Source organism: Toxotes jaculatrix, chromosome 9 (assembly GCF_017976425.1).
Source record: "Toxotes jaculatrix isolate fToxJac2 chromosome 9, fToxJac2.pri, whole genome shotgun sequence".
NCBI lineage: Eukaryota > Metazoa > Chordata > Actinopteri > Toxotidae > Toxotes > Toxotes jaculatrix.
Window position 1 is genome coordinate 10,699,251 of NC_054402.1, and position 21,539 is coordinate 10,720,789.

The 21,539-nt window shown below is 42.2% G+C and overlaps 1 protein-coding gene across 1 annotated transcript; it reads left to right on the forward strand.

Annotated features, from left to right (window-relative positions):
* Positions 1-1,742: 1,742 nt before the first annotated feature.
* Positions 1,743-20,176, forward strand: ttc9b (tetratricopeptide repeat domain 9B). Its single transcript, XM_041047127.1, has 3 exons — positions 1,743-2,220; positions 18,789-18,971; positions 20,088-20,176. The coding sequence occupies exons 1-3, from the start codon at positions 1,743-1,745 to the stop codon at positions 20,174-20,176; spliced, it is 750 nt and encodes a 249-aa protein (XP_040903061.1).
* The last annotated feature ends 1,363 nt before the right edge of the window (positions 20,177-21,539 follow it).

Genomic DNA, 21,539 nt, shown 5'->3' on the forward strand with positions numbered 1-21,539 from the left:
TTACATGGCTTTCAATACCACGTTCACTGAGTGGCTGCTGGTAACTGGTGCAACTGTATCATCACTGCTCCTGACGGTGGCATATGGAGAGAATGGCATTTTTGTCTGTTTTTCAGCATCTGCTCCTGTTGTAGTGTGAAGTTTTATCTGTGTTCTGGTTGAAGTCAAAATGACAATTCACCAAGGAGGACATGATGTACAGCAGGTCCCCAAACCACGAACCAGGGAGCAAATATTCATGTAACACTACAGGTGTTTACATGACGTTTTATCACAGAGTTTATCCTGCTGCTGGACTGAATTAACCTGATGTGCGGCATCCCTCTGTCTGTGCTGCTGCTAATGAACCAGATCAACCAGCTTATAAATCTGGACAAAATAACAGCCTTGCAAAGATCAGACAAGTTTGCAGAGAAGAATGTATCATCTATGCAGAGATAATGATTGGCTGGTGGGCTGTCAATTTACTCGAGCTACTGTAACTTTGTACAACTTTGAGGTACTTGTACTTTACCTGAGTCTTTTCTGTTCATGCAACTTTCTTCTTCTTCTTCTCCTCTGCACTTCATGGGGAAATATTTTTGCTTTTACTCCACTATTGTTTTTCTTTTATTTTTACTGAACAATTGATCAGTTAATTGAAAAATAATCAGATTAAAACATAATGACAATAATTATTTGTAGTCCACTTAATAATATCTACTAAAAATTGATACATGTTCTTAAGTAAAGGACCTCAAAACTTCCTCTTCCGCTGTGGGCTGCAGATGAACCACACATCACATCAAAAACGAGTGCAATTGACACTCTGTCCCCTTGAGGTCGCGCTCTCCTTCCTCCTCCTGCCTCTCCCCCTCTGGTCCCTGCAGCCTCCTGTTGTCCGTCTCCGTCTCCTTGAAAACATTATCAGCTGAAGTCATCATGCGCTCCGGTTTGGCCATAATTTGATATTTATAGAGGGGATATCAGATGAAGTAAAAGCTGAATTAGCTTGCATCAGCCAGTCTTTCCTTTTTTCTATCATTGTGAGGAGTGTCCACTTTCAAACAATGGGAATGACGTAATCTGAACTCTTTTGCAAGGCTTTTGATTAATCAATTAAAATTTAGTGGATATAAGGGGAATTATCAGTGATGTCTGGGCGTAACCTTTGCCTAAGAGCCCATTAAATATATAAATAAGCTGTTTATGTAAACACAAGTACAATTTTATAACTCACCCACTTATTTGATGTTGATTTATCAAAGTGTGACATGTTTTTGGCAAATTTTCAAGCGTGTCAGAACATTTCTGCACGTTTTTTCGTTTTTTGCCATTTAAAACCTGGACTGCAGCAACGCCTCACGACTTCTGTTTTCTTCCCCCACAATGCTTTGCGGTAGGGGTTGTAGTGTGTGTGCGCTGTCTGTGGTGCTGAAGCTGCGCGTGCCTCGGAGGCTGCTACCATTGAAATCCACCCGAGCATCCTTCCGCGAGAGAACCAGCGCGAGGAATCGAGTTTTTTTCTCCACGGTTGGAAAACTGATGGTTGGGAAATTCAGGATGTTTCTACCAGCTGTTCAAGCCTTATTTATCTACTTATAAATACAAAGAGCTTCTACTTTTCTTTTACATTTGTTCTTAAAGCACAAGCTACAAACCGGAGACGTTCCTGAAGCCGTTTTCTTGGCTCTTTTTCGAGGCTCGTCTCTCCGGTGCCGCCGCCTGCCCAGCCGCCTTTGCCGCTCCATCCCGCATCCTTTATGCACAGCACGCTGCTCCGGTCCTCCCCAACAAAACACACCTTCGTGTCCGAGCACCATGGCCCGCTCCAGCCGCTTTCACTGAGAGACATGGAAGCGAAACAGCACCCGATAAAGAGCCTAAAAAGCTACCCAGAAACCGGCGGCCGGAGCCTGGCAGCGGCCGCCGGAGGAGACGGAGGAGGAGGCGGCGGCGGCGGTGGGTATCGAGCCGGCTCGGCTGAGATGGAAATGGAGGCGAAGATCCAGAAAGCCATCGACTTCAAGGCGGAGGGTCATCGCTGCTACAAGGAGAAGAAATTTCGGGAAGCGATAGGCAAGTACCACCGGGCGCTGCTGCAGCTCAAAGGGGTGCATGTTGTCGACGGGACGACGGGCTCCGAGGTCAACCTGCTGAACCAAGCCGCGGCCAAGCTGACCGAGGAGCAGCGGAGAGCCGTGGAGAGCACCGAGATTGAGTGCTACGACAGCCTGACAGGTGAGCGCCACCGGTACACCCCCACAAAACACTCAGACCTCTGTAGCCTTGAAGTACTGCTGACACCGTTGTTCGTTCCGGTTCATCGGGTTCACACAAGCTAGTGGACTGGGTATTTCTGCAGGTGCTGGATGTCTGTTGTGCAGAGGCAGGTGAAATTTCACTGGTGTTTGTCTGTAAGAATGCAGAAATAGATCAGTGTGTCTGTTGTCAGCGGACAGTTAGGAATAAGAATGTGTGCACTGTCTGACCAGATTAGAGCGTTATTTAGCCTAGTGAGGCCATTTGCCAGCCATTATAGATAAAAGTCCCACTTAAATTAACACATCTTATCATTTCACACAACCTCTCAAAGGTTTTGTGTGCCGTTTCTTTTCAGCACAGCCCTGCTTTTTCCAGTGATTTCAATTTTATTTCAAGTGAGCATGTCACCCACTACTGCGTAATATAGAGACAAAGAAAATCAGACACAAAAATGAAGTCACAGGGCCAAAAGCTTAAAGTAATGCGAAATGTATGTGTTTTCATTATGTGTATGAGCCACGTTCACCTCGATTGATTGCTCAGTGTATAAAATGTATGAAAATAGTGAAAAATGCCTATCATTGTTCCCTGAAGCCCAAGTTAACATATTCTGATTTCTTGTTTCTTGTTTGTTTTTTTTTTTTGATGACCGCAGTCAAAAACTCAAAGATGTTGAGTTTGCTGTCATAGAAAACTTAAGAAAATAGCAAATAGACACATCTGAGAGGCTAAAATAAGTGTTCTTAGCATTTTGTCTTTTAAAATAAAGGACTGTTGCCAGTTAATTTTCTGTCAATCAACTGAGCATTTCTTCTCTACAGTATTGGTTGGTTTCTGGGTGCCAAAGGTAATAATGAAACTGCTATGTGTAATAAGAGTCACCAGGGGCCTAAAATCTTACAAGCTCATAAAAATGAACATCTGTGCTTAAGATATCATGTTACAGGGCCTGCTGTTTTTTATTCGTTTTTTTTTATTCATGTGCCTCTTGCAGCATAATTTATCAGAGGTGGAGGAAAAAAACCTGTCAAACTGACTAGATATTGTTCGTCATAATGGGTAGTTAAACTAAACATTCTGACATATTTCAGAAAATAATCAGTGAGAAATACATAAGTTTGGGAATGTTGAATTAACAAGAAAGGAGTGTATTTACTGTAAGAAATACACACACTGTTATTCTAGTTATTGAAGAAAATGATAAATAATACATGGTCTTAGCTCTGCAGTAAAATCTTAATTATGACCACAGTAGGTGCTCAGTATGAAGCGCAGATCACGATGAATATTGGTACCCAGAGGGAGAGGAGGATGATCATGATGATGAATGGCGCACACTGGCACTACAGCTGTTGTATCACATCACTTTTAAGATATCACCACCTATGTGAACATTGAGATTTTGGGTCACGAGCGTGGCACGACGGGGGCAGCAGTGATGATGTGTCTCCCAGGCGCTGCCCAGTCAGCCTGCCATGATGCATTGAATGTTGGCTCGTTCTGTGCAGCATTCAGGGCCTGTCTGGAGCCTGTGGGGAGGCCACTGTGGCGTGAAGGAAAGATGGGGGAGGGAAGGCGAAAAGGGGGGGCAGGGAGAGTGAAATAAGGAAGAAAAAAAGGGGAATCAGGGAAGGGAGAGGAAGGAGGGAAGCAGTAGACATGGTGGAAACGACAAGCAGAAAAAGGAAGTCAGAGTGGTATAAGAGAGGAAAAACAATCATGGAGAAGAACAGTAGAGAGCAGTAGAGGGGGGAGGAGGGGGGGAGGAACGGACCGCTAGCACGCGACAGGGGGCCATATTTACCATGGCAACCATGACTGGGCCTTTTCCCTGTTGTTGTATTAATACTGCTCATACCCTCCCCTCACTGCTGCTTCAAACTGCACATGCGCGCTCACATACAAGTACACGCACAAAGAAACCTCATTTCAACCTGGCTTTGGCAGCAACAACTATGTTTACATGGACAACAGTAATGTACGTTCTTTACTCTGATAAAGATGTTTGGTAACACTTTAAAATAAAGCCCGTGATTCACTGTGTAATTTCCTTGGATGAACTGGGTACCATCAAAATGCTTACTGGCTCCCACTGAAACTATGAAGAACAAGAGAGTACGAACTGGGCATTTTATAGAAAAGGAGAAATAAATTGTACTGTATTTTCATAAAAAAAAATACTGGGTACCTATGGGTTTTTTTAACAACCTCATTATTATTAACAACCACACACCATATTACAACACGCACTCCTTATCATTACTGTGCAAATTGTATGTAATGTTCACTCAAACAATATTGTGATGTGTTGGAGAAAATACAAGAGGTGCTCGACTGTATAATTTTGAAAAAGAGAAAATCAAGAAATGGCCTGTACTCTTGTCCTTAGCTGATGTATTCATCCAGCACTGCAGCAGCTTATAACAGGTATGCTGGAATAGAAATGTACCTTTCTATAAAAGGTTTCTATTGTCAGCCTTTATAACATTATGTAAACTGTTCACAAACATATAGTTTTGTTTTTAAAATAGGTGAAATAAGTTCCTAAAACTGAAATAACTCGAACAGGAGTAAACTGTGTATTTGTTGAGGACTATTTTAAGCTGTGGATTAATGTACATTTGCTCCAGTGAGTATTTACAGCAGCAGGACAGTGTATGTGGGAGTGAGTCAGTATAATGTACACTACAGTGCCAGTGTTTATGGTAATGAAAGAACATGTCACCCAGTGAAACTGTGTGGCTCACTGATGTGTTTTAAATAGTTTTTTGTACACCAATGCAGCTCTGTGGCATGAAGGAAAACAACATCAGGCTTTGGCCACCCAGGCGATACATGTTAGTATAAACCCATTGTTTTGGTCTTTCCATGGAGGCAATAAAAAAATATAGAACCCAGACACTGACAAATATTGAAAAAAAAACAATATTTTCCTTTAAAATAGCACCAGTTCTCTTCTGTACACGTGTAGCAAGTATTTGGCAGGTAGGCTGTTCCAAGCATCTCGGAGAACTTGCCTCAGTGTCATCTGTCTCTTCATGTTATCTCAGACTGACTCCATGATGTTGAGATCAGGGCTCTGTGGGGGCCAGACCATCTGTTGCAGGACTCCTTGTTCTTCTTGTCTCTGAAGATAGCTGTTAATGACGATGTATCTTTGGGGTTGTTGTCAGGCTGCAGAATGAATCTGGACCGATCAGACACCTCTGATCTAATGCTATTGTGTGATGGAAGAATTCAAATTGGCTACTTTGGCACAGTACAGTTTGTTTTTGTTTTGTTTTGGGGTTTTTTTTTGTAACATTTGATTTTACTAAAACACTAGAAAGCCTCTGACTCTCTGGGATGGATGTGACTCTTATGTTTTGCCTTGTGATTTTGAATACTTTAGTAACTATACCATATATAACCTTTTACTTTAACCAGATAATCTACCTAAGTAGATCAGAGAGAAGACTCAGTATATTTACAGTAAATGAAAGTAATGCTGTGATAAGCTCCCTTTCCAACTCTACATATCTTAATTAGTGATACTTAATAAAGGTAACGGTTGTCAGAAAATGTGATACACATGGTTATTTCATATTCAGAATATTTTCTTCAACAGTTTAATGTGACATAATTGTGGTCCCTGTTGACCAAAATAAACCCACTAACTTCTATAATAAAACAAAATGGCGATCAAAGACTGCCTTTAAGAAGCAAGAAAAACATGTTAAAAATTCTCTCTTACAGTGCTCAGTAACTCTCACCGACTGAAATTAAGCAGTGAGTCATTGGGTGCATAGTAATCTGGCTGCAGGTTTATGTTGTGCAGCTCCACCTGGTTACCTAGAGCTCTGCTGGGCAGACGGTGGTCACCGTGGTTATGAGTGAGGAGCAGCCGTTCGATTGGATGGCTGTCTGTGGTTCTGACGTATGATGGGGGAGCAACAAGCAGCATGAGACACACATGTGAGCGTGTGTGTTTGTTTGTCTCAGCATTCACAGGCCTAAAGCTGCCGTCAGAGATGTGGAGTGTGTGTGTGTGTGTGTGGGGGGGGGGGGGGGGGGGGGTACATGGAGCTGCTTTCAGCACTGCTTGTCCCGCCGTGTTGTGATGAGGACAAACTTTTTCTGTTCTATACTTCAGTACAACTTGTATTGTACTTGAATATTTCCAACAAAAACATGCGATAATATTTTGAAATATGATGCATTGCTTTGGATTTAACTGCAGCTGCAGCAATTAGTCAATTAATTGATTGCTAAAAAAAAATTCATCAGAAACTATTTTGAATCGAATAATCATCATTTTTCAAGCAAAAATAGTTCCAGTTTTTCAAATGTGAGAATTTGATGCTTTTCTTTGTCTTGCATGTAAACTGTAAATATCTTCATGCTGATTAAGTACATTGTGCTGATAATGCTTAAATACTTTCACATTAACATTTAAGTATAACAACAGTTATACTTCTGTTTTGAGTGCTGAGCGACTCTGCCACCAGTTCAGTTCACTGAGATTCAAAACACAAGATGGGAAGATGTAAGTGGAGAAAAAAAATGAAATGAAACTAGGATAAGAGCAGAGCAGTGAGAGACTAAATGTGTTTCCAAAAAAAAGAAATGATTCAGGAATGAAAGATGTCGGCAAAGGACAAAATATGAGTTTTCAACATTAGATACAAAAGTTAATGTGGTTAAAGAAATAACAAACTGAGAAATAAGTCTTATCACCAACAGTAACATCACCCGATTCTGTCAACCAGAAAGACGATGGATGATAAATGTCCTATTTGTTGGCCTTGTTAAGGAGACACCCCGAGTCTGTGTGTCCCTGCAGGGCTGTATCTAAATGGGTTACACCACCACCACCGTCTGTGTCTGTCGCAGTTCACAGTGGTGCAACATGTTGGCCAGAGGCAGACTGCCTGCCAGCCCGCCTCAGCCATCCATCCACCCACCATCACAAACACACTGTGGGGCACATAGAAATAACAGATGTGACTGCAGTTTGTTTGCTCTTTTTCCTGATATTGATCGTGAAGAAGCACTTTCGACAACAGGAACAGCGGTTTCCTAAAACGGCACATTTAGACAGACTTTTATCAAGCAGTTTAGAGGCTGTTGTAAGTTTAAATCAGTTCAAATGCACATTAGAAAGTGTACAGAAAGTAAAACAAGGAGCAGGATGGTATGATCCTGTTGTGAGAGTGATCAGTTTGACTTTTCATTAACTCCTGCTCGCTACTGATTTCTGCCTGAAATCTCCCTTTGTTCCTCCTGACTGGCTCAATCTGTGAATGAGTCATAAGTCACAGCCGTTGGAGAGACGCAGCAGGAGGGGATGAGAGGAATTGTTTCGTGACACCATCCACCTTTTTATTCAACTGCTGCAGCTCACAGTTGCTGTGCTCGCCATGATGATGATCCAGCAATTTCCACACAGTCATTGCGTTAAAAAAAACATTGTTAAAGGAAGGAAAATAAAAACACGACTTGCTTTCAGCAGTGAAACAAGCACACGTTTGAAACCAAGAAAAATTGGGTTTTCACATTTTACAATAATGTTCCTTTGTATTTACATGCAGAGACAATTATGATGTTGGATCATTTAAATTTAATAAGACATTTCTTGACAGTTAATGACCAACCACTGAACAAACCTTTGACCCTCTGATGTTTGTCGAGACTGGGCTATTGTTATGCTGTTTATAGTGTGTCATTCCATCTTAACTGTTTAATAAACTCCGCATTCAGTTATAATCCCCTAATGCATAACAACACTTTCCGTTCAATTCTGTTCCTAAATGTTTTACTTTGTCATTTGACCCGAGCACAGTAACAAAAACGTTAAAATTTATTTCTTCCCACAACTGGAAAATTGTGTCATTTTCAAGCACCTCATAATGTACATCCTTTTCTGAATATGTTTGTGTCCCAGAATGAGACCTGTATGGATGGCCTCAGCGACATCAGACTGAGGCCATCAGTGAACTTTTGAACCATGACATGCAATTACAGGTCTTAAACGAGCCTTTAATGAGCCTGCTGGTGACATCAACATCTGTCAAAGCAAGACCAAAAATAAAAGCCCCTCCTTCGTCGTAGTACCATCATAAAACATAGTGCTACTGCTCCACGTCCTCAACAGCCTTGAAGATTTACCACATCACAGCCTCTAAGCCTGATCTTGCTTCAGACGGAGGCTGCTGGGCCGACATTAGAATAACGTCAGCGATGTGCAACACCACAGACGGAGTGATTTCTCCAGTCCACTCTAACCCACTGCTAGTGAACAGTCAATGCCTGCTTACAAAAGCAGAACAGAACAGAAAACTCCTCCCTTTCATCTCCTGCCAGCTCTCTCACCAGGGGACGTGGTGGAATGCATGAGATACAGGCAGAAGAGGAGATGGGGAGAAGAATGTAAGACAGAGGGGTTAAGACGAGGAGAAAGCAGGGTTGTATAAGCAGTTGGGAGAGGTGCTTTGTAGAGAGGATATGCACTATGCAGTGTGCTCGTAGGAGGATGGAGGAGGAAGAGGAGGGGTAAGAGATGTCATGTGAGGGTGAGAAGGGGGATGGAGGTAGGTTAGGTTGGTGTTTTTTCCTCCCCTCTGTGCATGTACGTCTGCCATTGGAGGGGTGGCCAGAGCAGAGCTGTGGGAACGTTGTGTGCCAGAGCTGCAGATGGCGTGGCATTGCTATCAGGGGTACGACTGGCACTCCCTCTACTGTACCACTCACACTGTACTGTCCTCCCTATACCAGCTCTCTGAATTACCTCACAGCTGAGAGAGAAAGGGATTTGGAGGATGGGGGAAGGGGTGAGTCAGTTGAAAAGATGCAGAAGCTGAAATGGGGGAGGGAGTAAAACCAAGGGAGCAGGAGGAACTGGACAGAAGTCTTAAATGTGAGGGGATTATACGACAGAGGAGGGAGGGTACGGCTGTAAAGAAGAGTGACAAGAAAGGGTAATGAGAGGAGGAAAATATTTGCCTCTTTGACCTCTAAGTGATGAAGGGAGGGTTTTCAGAACTGCATTTGTATTTTTATTTACTTTTTCATTGTGGAGAGGCCAACACTGAGAAATCCAATCCAGACCAAACTGATTTATATCACAGCCCTGACAGGCCCAAGATGACTCTTGTCAAAAGAGTAAATACGATTCAGTCATCTGTCAAGAAGAGAGGGAAGAGAGGGGGCAGGCAGGGACTCAGGGAGAGATGGAGGCAGAGAAGAAAAGGAAATGGAAGAAATAAGAAAAAATGTGGACTTTTGAAACTGTGGAAGTTTTTATTATTATTATTATAAATAATAGTATTTATATTGAAGTTCTGCAGTGTTTTCAAATTGGCACAGTTGAATTCTTCAAACTTCCTTAAAATTAAGATTTTCAGACAGATCATAGAGCAATGTGAACCCACCAAAACACGTAGTTAACATAAGAAAGAGTGGACAAGCCTGCAACAGCAACAGAGAAGTAAAAATAAATATCTAATAAAATAATACATTCTAATAGTTTACCATTTTAGAAAATGCCATAAATCTCTGTATTTGGCAGTATTACATTTATCACAATCTGCTGACACCTCAGAGATTTATTATAATGCTTTTTGTGAGCTTGCCTTTGCGATGTGTTCTGTGTAACATGTGTTAGTTGTTTTTTTTATGTAATCTCCTTTGAAATGGACTGACTGACTGTTTTGTGAAATAATGAATAAACTGAAAGTGGCTGTCAAAGCTTTTTTTAGGCTCCAGTTGAAAGTCACGGCATCAGCTGAGGAAAAAACTGAAACAGATGCCCTTTCCTGACACCCTCAGAGAGAGAGAGAGAGAGAGAGAGAGAGAGAGAGAGAGAGAGAGAGAGCGAGCAAGTGCGAGAGGAAGATAGAGAAATGCAGAATATTCATCCTCTGTAAGCCATCAGTAATGAGAATTTGCAGAAGCTATTTGGGCATATCTAACACCCCGTGCTCCAGTGGACAGAGCAGAGTAAACCAATTAGCTGTTTATATTTATCCGTAGAGCTCCATCCTGATAAAAGAGCCATGTTGGTTGCTATCTGAGCTTTCTGTACTCGGCCTGCTCCAGCCTGACACTGCTTCATTACGTGCACTGCCAGGGGTTGACATTGAAAACTCGTCCTTGTTACACCCTTTGTTTGTTAGTGACGGCAGTGAAATGTGAAGGTTGTGTTGAGCCTGTTTTGCTGATCCAGCTCTGAGGGTGATCCTCAGCCGAGTAGATTTACTAGACTTGATTCCCACTGGTACTCTTTCACATCATAAAAATAAATAAATCACAAATATTTTATTCATCATTTTAGAAATGATGAAAGCTCATGCCATTCATTTACTTCAGATACTTAGTAGGAAAGTTCTACTACCTCATAGATTAAGGCTGACACCATGAAATTCTGAGCCAAACCATTTGGCACTTTTCTCTGTTGACCTTTCCAAACACTCTCTCATCTGTCTTATTACCGCTATAATGCACATAGCATGTTCCTCACAACTACTTCACATAGATTACCCAGACAAATGTGGAAAAATACAGGAAGTAGATCTATGTTTACAAACGCAGTCTTAATTTTGCTTGACAATATCTGACTTGAGAGTGCTTGGTTAGATTTTAGAAGCAATGTGTTTGACATCAGTAGAAGACAGTAGCCAAAGATCTGCTGAGCTAAAGGCCTGAGCCTGCCCAGTGTCCACAGCTGACATCACCAATCAGATAATGGCCCAGATTAGGGCCACAACAAAATTATATCCCTGTCAGAGAGTTCAACTACAGATATATCCTCAATAGAAGTCTCTTTTATGCTTTATTAAACTGCACTTATCTACTGTTCGAATGTCTGTTTTTACTCAGGATAGTAAAAGTAATATGGATAGTCCTTGATCCTCATTTGGCCCTCAAACATCTAAAGGCATAAAATAAATATTCCAATTGTAATGAATTAAATAAAATCATAACTTCATGAACTTCTCTTCCATTTCCTTCAGAGTCCTCAAGAAACCCCACAGAGAACCACCATGAGTCTCTGCAGGCTTCTGTTACAGACGAGAGGAAATTGCTCAGCCCGAGTTCTGGAAACTGCAAAGTGCAACGGAGAGCATTAAATGATTTCATCTTTGGTGAAGTCATAGAGACGATAGCTTCCTCACTTGTATAAATATTTAAGTAGATGAGCATTAATCCTGAGTCAGCGACTATTTTAGGGGAGCGGAACAATGTGTGAGGGTGGAAATTGATAGAGTAAGGTTGAAGATATAGGCACAGCCAGGACCTTTGTGATGCGTGAATTGGGATTTGATGACAGGGATGTGTGGTAAAAGGTGGAAACACTCAGCATACAGTGTGATTGAAGTTTAAAAAAAAAAAAAAAAATCCTCTCAGAGCTTACAGTAATCAATAAACAGGGTTTTTAGTTTTCACTTTAAAAAAAAAAAAAAAAAAAGGTTCCCTCCGCCCTCTGTGAGATCTAACAGAATAGTCTGGTTACTTGATTACTCTTCACTCCCAGGACACCGTGGGTAATCCATGCAAATATATTTGATGTACCAGCAGTTTCCAGGCATCACAGGCAGAGTCAGTGTAATGAGGGAATCAACATGCCAGGGGTTTATAGAAGGGGGTGCAAGACAAATGCTGTGAGATTAGCAATGCAAATATATATGAGGAGCAATAACAGGCAGGTAGATTTTAAATCAATAGTTAGACATTCTGGTAAATATGCTCATTCACTTTCTGCCTGAGAGTTAGATGATACCACTCTCATGTGCATTTGATAAATATGAAGCTACAGCCAACAGCGGATGAGCTGAGCTTAGCATAAAGTCTGAGGGAAAAGGGGGAAATAGTCTAATTCTGTCTTAAGGTAGTAAAATGTGGCTACCAGCTATTCTAAAGCTCATTAATTTACACAAACCCCTGTGGAAACAGAAACTGTCCTTTTTGAACTTTGGTTTTGTATGAATTAAACCAACAAAATGTAATATGTTAATTAGTAAGCGGTAGATGTGTGTACATGGATTTTATACAGAGCCAGGCTACCTGTTTTTATCTGTTTTTAGTCTTAATGCTAATGCTGCATTCACGTAGTGTATGCAGAATGAGAAGAACAGGAAAGCTTCTCGTTATTCCTCCTTGGGAGCATTTATTATTCCAAAATGCTTAATCGCTGTTAGCCATGTAGTAAATTATTTAATTAGGCTAAATTAGATACATATGCTGTGCTACATGTTTGGAGCTGTTCATTGGCAACTGAAACTAGATACACATTACAGAGGACTGTTCCTTTTAAATCAGTTGAATCTATTGTACTAGTATTAATCGTGGATTTTATATAACTGACAGAATTTTTTCAGTTTATTGTTAATATAGTAGTTCTTTTCACCAAGTGGGAGATATCAGAAATATTGGAGATAACAAAGGTTTTTTTCTGATCGGTTGCCCCAAATTATGGTCTGAATGAAATGATGTGAACAGAGGACCAGCTGTAAGCTAACCACCTGCTGGCTTGTAACCTTACACTGAATAGATTTATAGGTACGAGAGTGGCCTTGACCTTCACATCTAAATCTTGGCAAGACAGTGAAAAAGCACATTTCGCCATAAAGCCAAATTATTCCTTAAATCCAAGTCTTGCAGTATTCAGGGTGTATCAGAGTATACCTCCAAAATCAACATACATGTAGACTTCTCAACCTTCATTATACCCACAGTTCACAGTATACTCTGCCTGTGTTCTTCAGAATAGTCATGCTCATTGAAAATATTCACTGACTCATTTGTAAGGCTGGTCCTGGCACTCTACGTTTCCAGCTACCCCCAGAGGGGCCTGTGGAGGCCTCTGAGGCGCACACAGTCAAAGATGAGCAATAAGAGTGAGTAATTATGAGGGTTTTTTGACACCATATGGAGCTGCATTAGTCTTCTGCTACTGTGACACACAATCAAAGAGATCAGCTGCACCTCTTGTTTTAAGTAAAAGGCTATTTGATGACAAGATGAGCTTTTATCATCTCTGTGTAATAAGAAATCACAGTACTCATTCTGTATATTTCCTCTAAGGGGAAAAAACTGTTTTATATTCCTTATGTTACATTTTGGGTGATATAAGGAAGCCAACAAACGTGTGCTGAAACACTCATCGTCTGCTGCAGGATAAAATCAAACTTCATTGATATTAGGAGAGAAATTTTGCAACACAGTACCACAAGGGGAACAGAAAGGTAGATAGGAACAAGATACTGACAAGAAGGAATAAAAAAAAATATGTATGTGTGTTTATAACAGAACATCTAAGTAAGAAAGCTACAGTTTGTGTTAACCTAACCCATGTAAATAACCAGTAATGCAGACCTGAAAGTCACAACCACGACAATAGCAATGAAACTTTCTTAGAAATTAAGACACTAGAAAGAGAGAGACAAAAGGTGCAAGGGGAGAGGGGGAAAAAAGTGGGTTTGCAGTAGAAACAAAGGGGCTTAGAAGAAGGATGATGCAGGTGGTGGCTGGTGAAGCTGGAGTAAATGCTGTGTCATGTCAGTGCAGACAAGCCCTTGTGAGCGAGCTAGGAACTGTAGTCCTGTCCTTCTCAATAACACTGAAAGGCGTTCGCAAAAACGCTTTGGGTGGAGCTATTCTTGGTGGGACTGGAGAGACCGGCTTTCTGTCCGAGACACTGTGACGTCAGCGTGTTGGATCAGATTTTGCTTCAAAATGTATATGATGGCGATGGAGTGCAGGCGTGTGACATTTGTAAAGGAGAGACAGTAGATCTGGTGAAAGGTGAGAGGGCTGGTCTTTGCTCTGAGGAAGACTTTTTCGGGGAAGAAATGGAGGAGGGAAGGACGAGGGTCAAAGATGGATGCTGTTGTAGGGATGTGTGAGGAGTGTGTGTCTCTGTGTGAGAGCGTCAGGGAGAGTGATGGGTCTCTCCATCTGCCATTATCTTCCCGCACAACTAATTACAAGGTGATGGACAGCAGACTAATCACCAGGGTCACGAGTGGCTTTAAATTAGCCGGATCGTGGTGTCGCGCCTGGTGTGATGGACAGAGACAGGAGAGGAGAAGAGGGAGGCATGGGTCTAGAGGGAAGATGAGGTGATGTAGAAAGAAAAGGAAAAAAAATGTAGCCTGGAAGAGCAGAAAAAGAGGAAAATGATAGACAGAAAAAGCAGCAAAAAAAAAAAAACTTCCACACTTCCCCTGCTCGCTCTGTCTGCTTCTTCCCCTTCGTTTAAATCTCTCCTCTTGTCCTCTGTACCTCTCATACAGAAATTCTGTCATTGTTTTCCCTCGGCTGTTTCTGAATTTTGTTTTGTCAGTGCTGCCTCTGTCTCTATCTCTGTCCTCCCTCGCCCCCTGTCTCTCTTGTCTTATTTCAGCTTCCTGCCTTTCTCTTTTTTTCCCTTTCCCTTTTATTCCTCACAGGCTTTGGTGCTCTGTCTGCTAAATGAAAGCCAGTGTCTATGCAGGCTTGGTTTTTTTCAGACATGATGCTTCAGGCAAACCAGTGTGTTCCTGAGCATGTGTTAACCACTCCCACTCACCGCACCTCTCAATCGACATTCAAGCCGTGGAAACACACACACACACATTCACACACTCAAGCTTGACAGCTGCCTTTGCACCTGTTGGGTTGGAAAGCTTAGAAATTCAAATACATCTTCAAATACATTTTTCTGCTCCATTCCCCTTCTTGAAATCTGGCAGTGAGACAGAGGTTCCTCGGAAAGAGAAGGAAATACTGCGCCCATGACACTGACACTAAATGGGTGCACACATAGCCAATGTCGCAGCATCACATAAAGCTTCAGCTTATTCCTCTGTCCCTGTCCTCACATGAAGTCCCTCATTAAGACAAATCTATCTGCCTTGTCTGAACCACTTTCTTTCCTTTGTGCAGAATCATCTCATTTTTCCTCCTCTGCAAAAATCTACCCTTATTTTCTGGATTTATTGTTTTATCATTTTGTCAAAAAAAAATGTCAATGGAGACAGATTCAATATAATTTTCTATTTTTATAATTTTCTGTAATTTTAATTTTCTATTGATTGATTGATTGATCAATAACGTTTCATCTGTACTTGTGACCCCCTGCATTGCCAGACGACAGCACTGATACCAGATGATTCTGCAAAACCCAGAAAAAGTTATGACTTTATTTTTTTTTCTGTCAAATGCGAGAATTTTTAAAATTCTTTGTATGAGGAAACTGTGGTGGGGTTAAGGTTAGAAAAAGATTGTGGTTATAACAAACTATAGTTAGATCACAGTTACTGTCAATAACAATTACAGATCTGTGACTGGAGGCAAATTCTGATTTTCAGTCAAATTTTCCCTTTTGATTTATTTGTGGGAACCACTTCCTGATCACTCCAGCCTCACCTCTCTTATAACACAGTACACAAACAGAAACCCCGACACACACCTGTCCCCCAGAGACTCGGACACCCTGGCTCCAGTGACATAGCTCTGCTGTTTTTATCGTGCCTCTGTGTCGGTGTCCTTGCCCTGTCTGCTCCGACGATCCCCGTCATTATCACACCCTTAATGCATCTCACCACACTCTACGTTCCCTCTGGCATGCCATCCATCTGCCTAATGGGCCAGCAGGGTGCGGCCGGCCAGTCATCACTTGTGCATGCTGCTTTTGTGTGTGCGAGTTTGTGTATATTTGTATAGTTATGTATCTTTTTAACCACTGCTTGCATGAAACAGTTTGTTTAAAGTCATCAATATGTGATTCTGTGTTTGTTTGTGGTGTCTGTGTGTGGTTGTGTTGTCAACCCTTGTTTACACCTGTTTGTTTGTTTGCAGTCACCTGTGTTACAGTGAATGTGCTTGTGCCTCTGTCTGTGTCACTGGTTACTGGGTATGTGCTGGTTACTGCACTGTAGGTGTGTGTGTGTGTATTGTGTGTATCTCATGAGTCCCAGTGAACTCTCCTACTGCGTCAGCCATAAGGCCATTATGGAGTGTAACTGAATCCTCTGAAAGCTCTCGTCCACTGCTGGAGGGCGATAATGGATGGGTGTGTGGACGGATGAGAGCAGTTGTGTTGTAGCTGGACGGTTGTAAAAACAAACAGAGGAGTGGAGTCTGTGGAGAGGTGTGCAGGAGAGGTAAAGGGCATCTGAGGTGATTCCCACTGTACCGGGCTGAGAAGACTTACGATCACTGAGGACGCGGAAACAGCTTCGACCTTGCTGCTCTGTGCTGAGTCATGAGCTTTACTGAAAATAAGATGATTTTCAGGCTCGCCTTTGTTCTTCTTCTATTAGGGTGTGTGTGTGTGTGTGTGTGTGTGTGTGTGTGTGTGTGTGTGTGTGTGTGTGTGTGTGTGTGTTAATGATAGTAAAGTGTATGCAGTTGATCTACTTTTTATGAACCATCTTTCATACACAAAATGCATCTCAAAGGATTTGACATTATGAGGAAACAAAACAAACACAAAATCCCCACCCCCCAAAAAAGGGAGAAGAGAAGAGAGGGAGCTTTAAAAATTTATTTTATTTGTCATACAGGATTCAAACAAACCCAGAAGCTTGAAAACATGTTTGGAAGCAAATAAGTAGGCAAACAACAAAATTCTATAAAACATCCAAACAAATAAAGTGGTGTAGGTTGTCTGACTAAGCTGCTGATGTAATTTCCAGACCCCAGCTCACATGAAAAATGAGAGATAAGATAAATCTTAGTGTTTTCGTCATAATATGATGCATTTCCGGAGCAGTACCCCATTTGTAATAGCATGTGAAGGAGGAAAGTTCCTGTCTACAGCTGTGTCTTGAAGTAGTGACTCAACACACTCACACACCCACAGTACGCACAATACACCCCATTTATCTTCCAGACACATGCAACGTCAACCACTAAATACCAAAATACACTGATTGTTATTGAACTGGTCCGTCCCCTGACGTCCATGATGAATTATTTAGTGTTTTCCACTTGTGTTGTTGACGGGCAAGGCCTGCACGTGTGCGTGCATGCATTTGTTTGTGTGTATGTGTCTGTGTCTTTGTGTGTTTGTGTGTCTGTGTGTCTGACAGAACTCCATTAGTCCTTCTCATTTGATGAAACACTTGGTCCTTGACCGCTTCTCACTGCATTTGCTTTTTTCCAAGCTGTTCCTCACCCTTAGACAAACACACATCCTCACCTTGTACAGTGTGTCTCTGAGGTTCAGGCAGATGACAGGTAGAGGAGCACTGTTTTTAACATGCTGGCCCTCCTTGTTACCCTATAGTCTCCCATAGGTCTCACCTCTTCTCCTCTACTTTATCCCCAGCCTCCCCCATCCCCGTCCCTGCCATCTCTCCCCTCTCCATCTCTCACCTCTCACTCCTGACTCACCCTGCCTCCCAGCCAACAGTCCCTGACTCATGTTATTCACAGAGCTATCTGTGTGTCAAGGGCAGAGTCGGAGGAGAGAGGGATGATGGAGGGGGAGGGGGTTAAAAAAAAAGGGGTGAGATCAGCGAGGTAAAGGGTGGGGTGGGAGTGCTGGAAGGGAAATTATTTTTGATATATCATCAGACAGATTAGGACACTGGCAGGGAGCGAAGGAGAGATGGAAAAAGAGAGAAACAAAGTGAAGCAAGGTGGAAGCAAAACCTCAAGTGGTTGTGATCACCAGAGGAATAATGTTTGAGTGATCAGATATCTGAGCCATAAGCAGGCTTTTAAAAGCTCTGGTGTTCTAAGAGCTGTGTGTGCGTATGTGTGTGTTTGTCTTTACTAATGCAGTTAGTCCAACCTTAGCTGATCTCAGAGCTGCTGAGAATTGCTTCAGCAAAGTGCTGCTGCGAGACACACTTGTATAGGATTGATGACTACAGTGAAATACTTGTTCTTGAGATACTCTGTGTTGTACTTTATGGCAGTTTTTTTTTTTTTTTTCAAACTGCAGAGTTGGTTCAAGTTTAGCTCTCTTGGTCTCAGTACTGTACTTCACCATTCGCATCTCATCCCACAGGACTTCTGCGGTATCCATCACTCACTTGATCTCTGCATCCTCCTCTCCTGCCCTTCTTTTCCTCCTCTCTCCTGCTGCCCTCAGTACTTACAACACATCTGCTAAGTCAGGGAAATCACACTTAAGCGTCCTTACAGTGTTCAATCCCTCATTCTCGGGCTGAATTTTCCCCCATTTTTATATTTTACATGCAGAGCTCAACAGCAGCAGCATGTAGAGACATTACTGCTTGCACAACTTTCTCTTCTTCTCTACTCTGTGAGACATTAGGGTTGGCTATTTATAGTCATCTCACTGCCATCCTGAGGAAGCACTGTGGAGGCTAAATTTCACCGCGGCTCTATTAAAAGGCACAGAGTGAGATGTCAGCGAAACATCCCCGTCTTTGTTTTTTACTCTTGGGACCTACTTGTCATTTTATACTCCATTAAAACAGACTTGGGGTGTTTGAACTGGACAAAACGAGGTGATGTTTTCAATTAATCAGTGCTACCCTTATTATAATATCTTTTAAGCATTTTCAGCTTATAAACTACTAACTCGTTCCCTGTCTTCCTTTCTGCAGCGTGTCTGTTGCAGTCCGAGCTGGTAAACTACGAGAGAGTGAAGGAGTACTGTCTGAAGGTGCTGAGCCACCAGAGAGACCACTTCAAGGCCATGTACCGAGCCGGCATCGCCTTCTATCACCTGGGTGACTACGAATGTGCCCTACGTTACCTGCGTGACGCCAAGAACCGCGAACCCACAGGTAAGAATATTTAAATAGTCACATAATAAATGACAGAAGTTGATGTTAGTATGATGCAGTTTTAAGATGAAATCAAATATATAATTTCAAGTGGACTTATAAACCACAGACACCTCATAATATCTGTAAGGGATAAGTGTGTATTATTAACTGTACAATGGAGGCTTCAGCACCTGAACTACAAGACTGTGAAACGTGTATTTCCCTCATCATAAAACATTTGCAGAGTCAATTTTTTAGTTTTTGGAGTTATCACATCCATATGTGCTCACAGTCCTCTTCTCCCCCTGCCTTTGTTGGTGTATTGCTACATTTCATTGGCAGGACAGTGTATCACGTGACACACGTGCCTGTTTGTGCACGTGGAAGATACAAACAAAACTGGGAGCCACTCTTAAATAACTTAATAATGCTGCTAACGGTCAAACATTCTGCAGGGCGTCTTTTAAGTCTGATTCCAAAATTTTGTTTTATTTCCAAATTAAAAGTGATATTTAATCAGGGATGTCATGGAGATGTTAACCGAGCTGCAAAGCTGCAGAGTTTGTAGCGTGAGCAAAGCTAAATATCATACAGTGTCTGTTGGCTCACGACCTGCTTCACTGGAGTTTCTCTGTTTGAAATGATGAGCCACATGCACTGAAGTCAACAAGCTCGGCTGTTTACATAAACAAAACAGAGCAACTTGCGAGCTCTGTTTTTAAGAGAGTATGTGTGTACATGCAGTGAAATGTCCCTGCATGTGGTGACTGTGTGGGGAAGTAATGCCAGTTAAAAATATTAAGTATTTAACATTTCAAGAAAATTTCACTCTTCGTTTTTGCTTTGGATTCATTTTCTTCTCTCTCACTGGTGGTTTGTTGAGTTCAAGACTTAAAACTCTTTACTGTTAGATATTTTTTAAAATGTCAATGGAGAAAATGAATAACACTTTTACTACTGAACACCTGTGCCTCATTTTAGCTCTGTCATAACCAAAGTCATCTCTGTGCCTTTATTTTCCTGTCGTGATTGAAGATTAAATATAACTGCATTAACAAATGAGATTACACTGGTTTGAAGTAAAAATGTGACTCTTCTTTTTATTTCGTCCTTTCTGCCTCACATCCGTCACAGACACCAACGTGCTGCGGTACATCCAGCTGACAGAGATGAAGATGAGCAAGAGTGGACAGCGGGAACGAGAGAGTGGCAAAGAGACCTAGGGGCTAACCGAGGGCTAACCCTCGACCTTATCACCCTCCTGACCCTTCAACCTTTGACCCTACGAGCAGTCCCAGATCGAACCTCCCTCTCTCCGCCTCCTCTATCGACTCCTGACAGCAGCACAGCCCACACACAGAAGAGACAGACCCAATCAACCTGCCAGCGATGGATGAAAACAGGAGACGTATCAAGAGCTGTGTGCAACCCATCTCCTTTATCCTTCTCTTCCCTCCTCTTCTCCCTCTTTCTCCCTCAGGTGCTGTGGTTCCTCTCCCTAGACGCAGACAGCCGAGCAAACATTAAAAAAAAAAAAAAAAAACAAGGAAAATGCTGTATTATACTCATACGAAACAGTCATTGTGGTGGACTGAAAAAGGAGCTTCAAAACATACATATGAATAATGGACATTTGCGTGATTTAGTAAATGTTTTAAAAACATAAAATGCATTTTGTTTATGCTCTCTTGCTCTCTCTTTCTCTCTCTCTCTCTCTCTCTCTCTCTCTCTCTGTCGTTCTTCGAAATCTTGAGGAGAATATCGGGGTTGGGAAGCTCGACCACACCAGGAGGAGGGCAGGGGTGTGTGTGAGTGTGTGTGTGTGCGGAGGCAGTTCGGAGCATAAGCAGGGGATAGTGAGGGGTGTGTGTGATACATATCAAGATCATAGCCCAATTTGATTGTACATCCTACCCCAACAGGGCTCACTCAACAGGCCCTTTACCCACACAATGGGACAGACCAGAAAACTTTCGTGAAGTGGAGAGAAAGCCTGCCTCTATGCTAAATCTATCGCTCTTCTTTTTCACTTTTCTTTCCTGGATGCCATATATCTCAGTTTCTGGACTGTTTTTTTTTTTCAATTCAAGGGCTAATTCAAGTGTTTGTAATCCATTACTTGGGGTTTTTAATTTGCTTTTGGTGTTCATCATACTCAGTAGTACGTAATCGGTCAGGTGTGCTATTGTGGAAACCGGTGTGTCTTGAATCTGTCGTCCGAAGCCCCTCCTGGGTCGTGTGTCGTTGTTGATGTTGTTGTTGAGACTATCAACACCCCTCTCTCGCTCCCTCCGTCCCTCCCATCGCCTCCCCCCTCTGTTCTCCCATCGATGATGTCACAATGGAAAATAGCCAATGGGATTGGAGTTCCATTAACCACTGTTGGCTAGATGGAGATCCACTCCAGAGGTTCACAGTGAGAAACACTTCACGTTTCTAAACCAAGGTCCAACCTTTTATCGCTAATGCTGAAGCTTCCCAGACGTCGACAACACACCGAGGAGACTGCGGGCGGCGTTAGTGCAGGGAAAACAATCACACACTTCTGTCCTGACAGTCCAAACCTCCATTCTGGAGCACTCAGCT

Excerpts from the sequence above, each read along its gene's own strand:
- ttc9b (XM_041047127.1), top strand. The coding sequence starts at position 1,743 with ATGCACAGCACGCTGCTCCGGTCCTCCCCAACAAAACACACCTTCGTG. Across the intron at positions 2,221-18,788 it reads GTGCTACGACAGCCTGACAG|CGTGTCTGTTGCAGTCCGAG; the intron begins GTGAGCGCCACC and ends TCCTTTCTGCAG. Across the intron at positions 18,972-20,087 it reads CAAGAACCGCGAACCCACAG|ACACCAACGTGCTGCGGTAC; the intron begins GTAAGAATATTT and ends CATCCGTCACAG.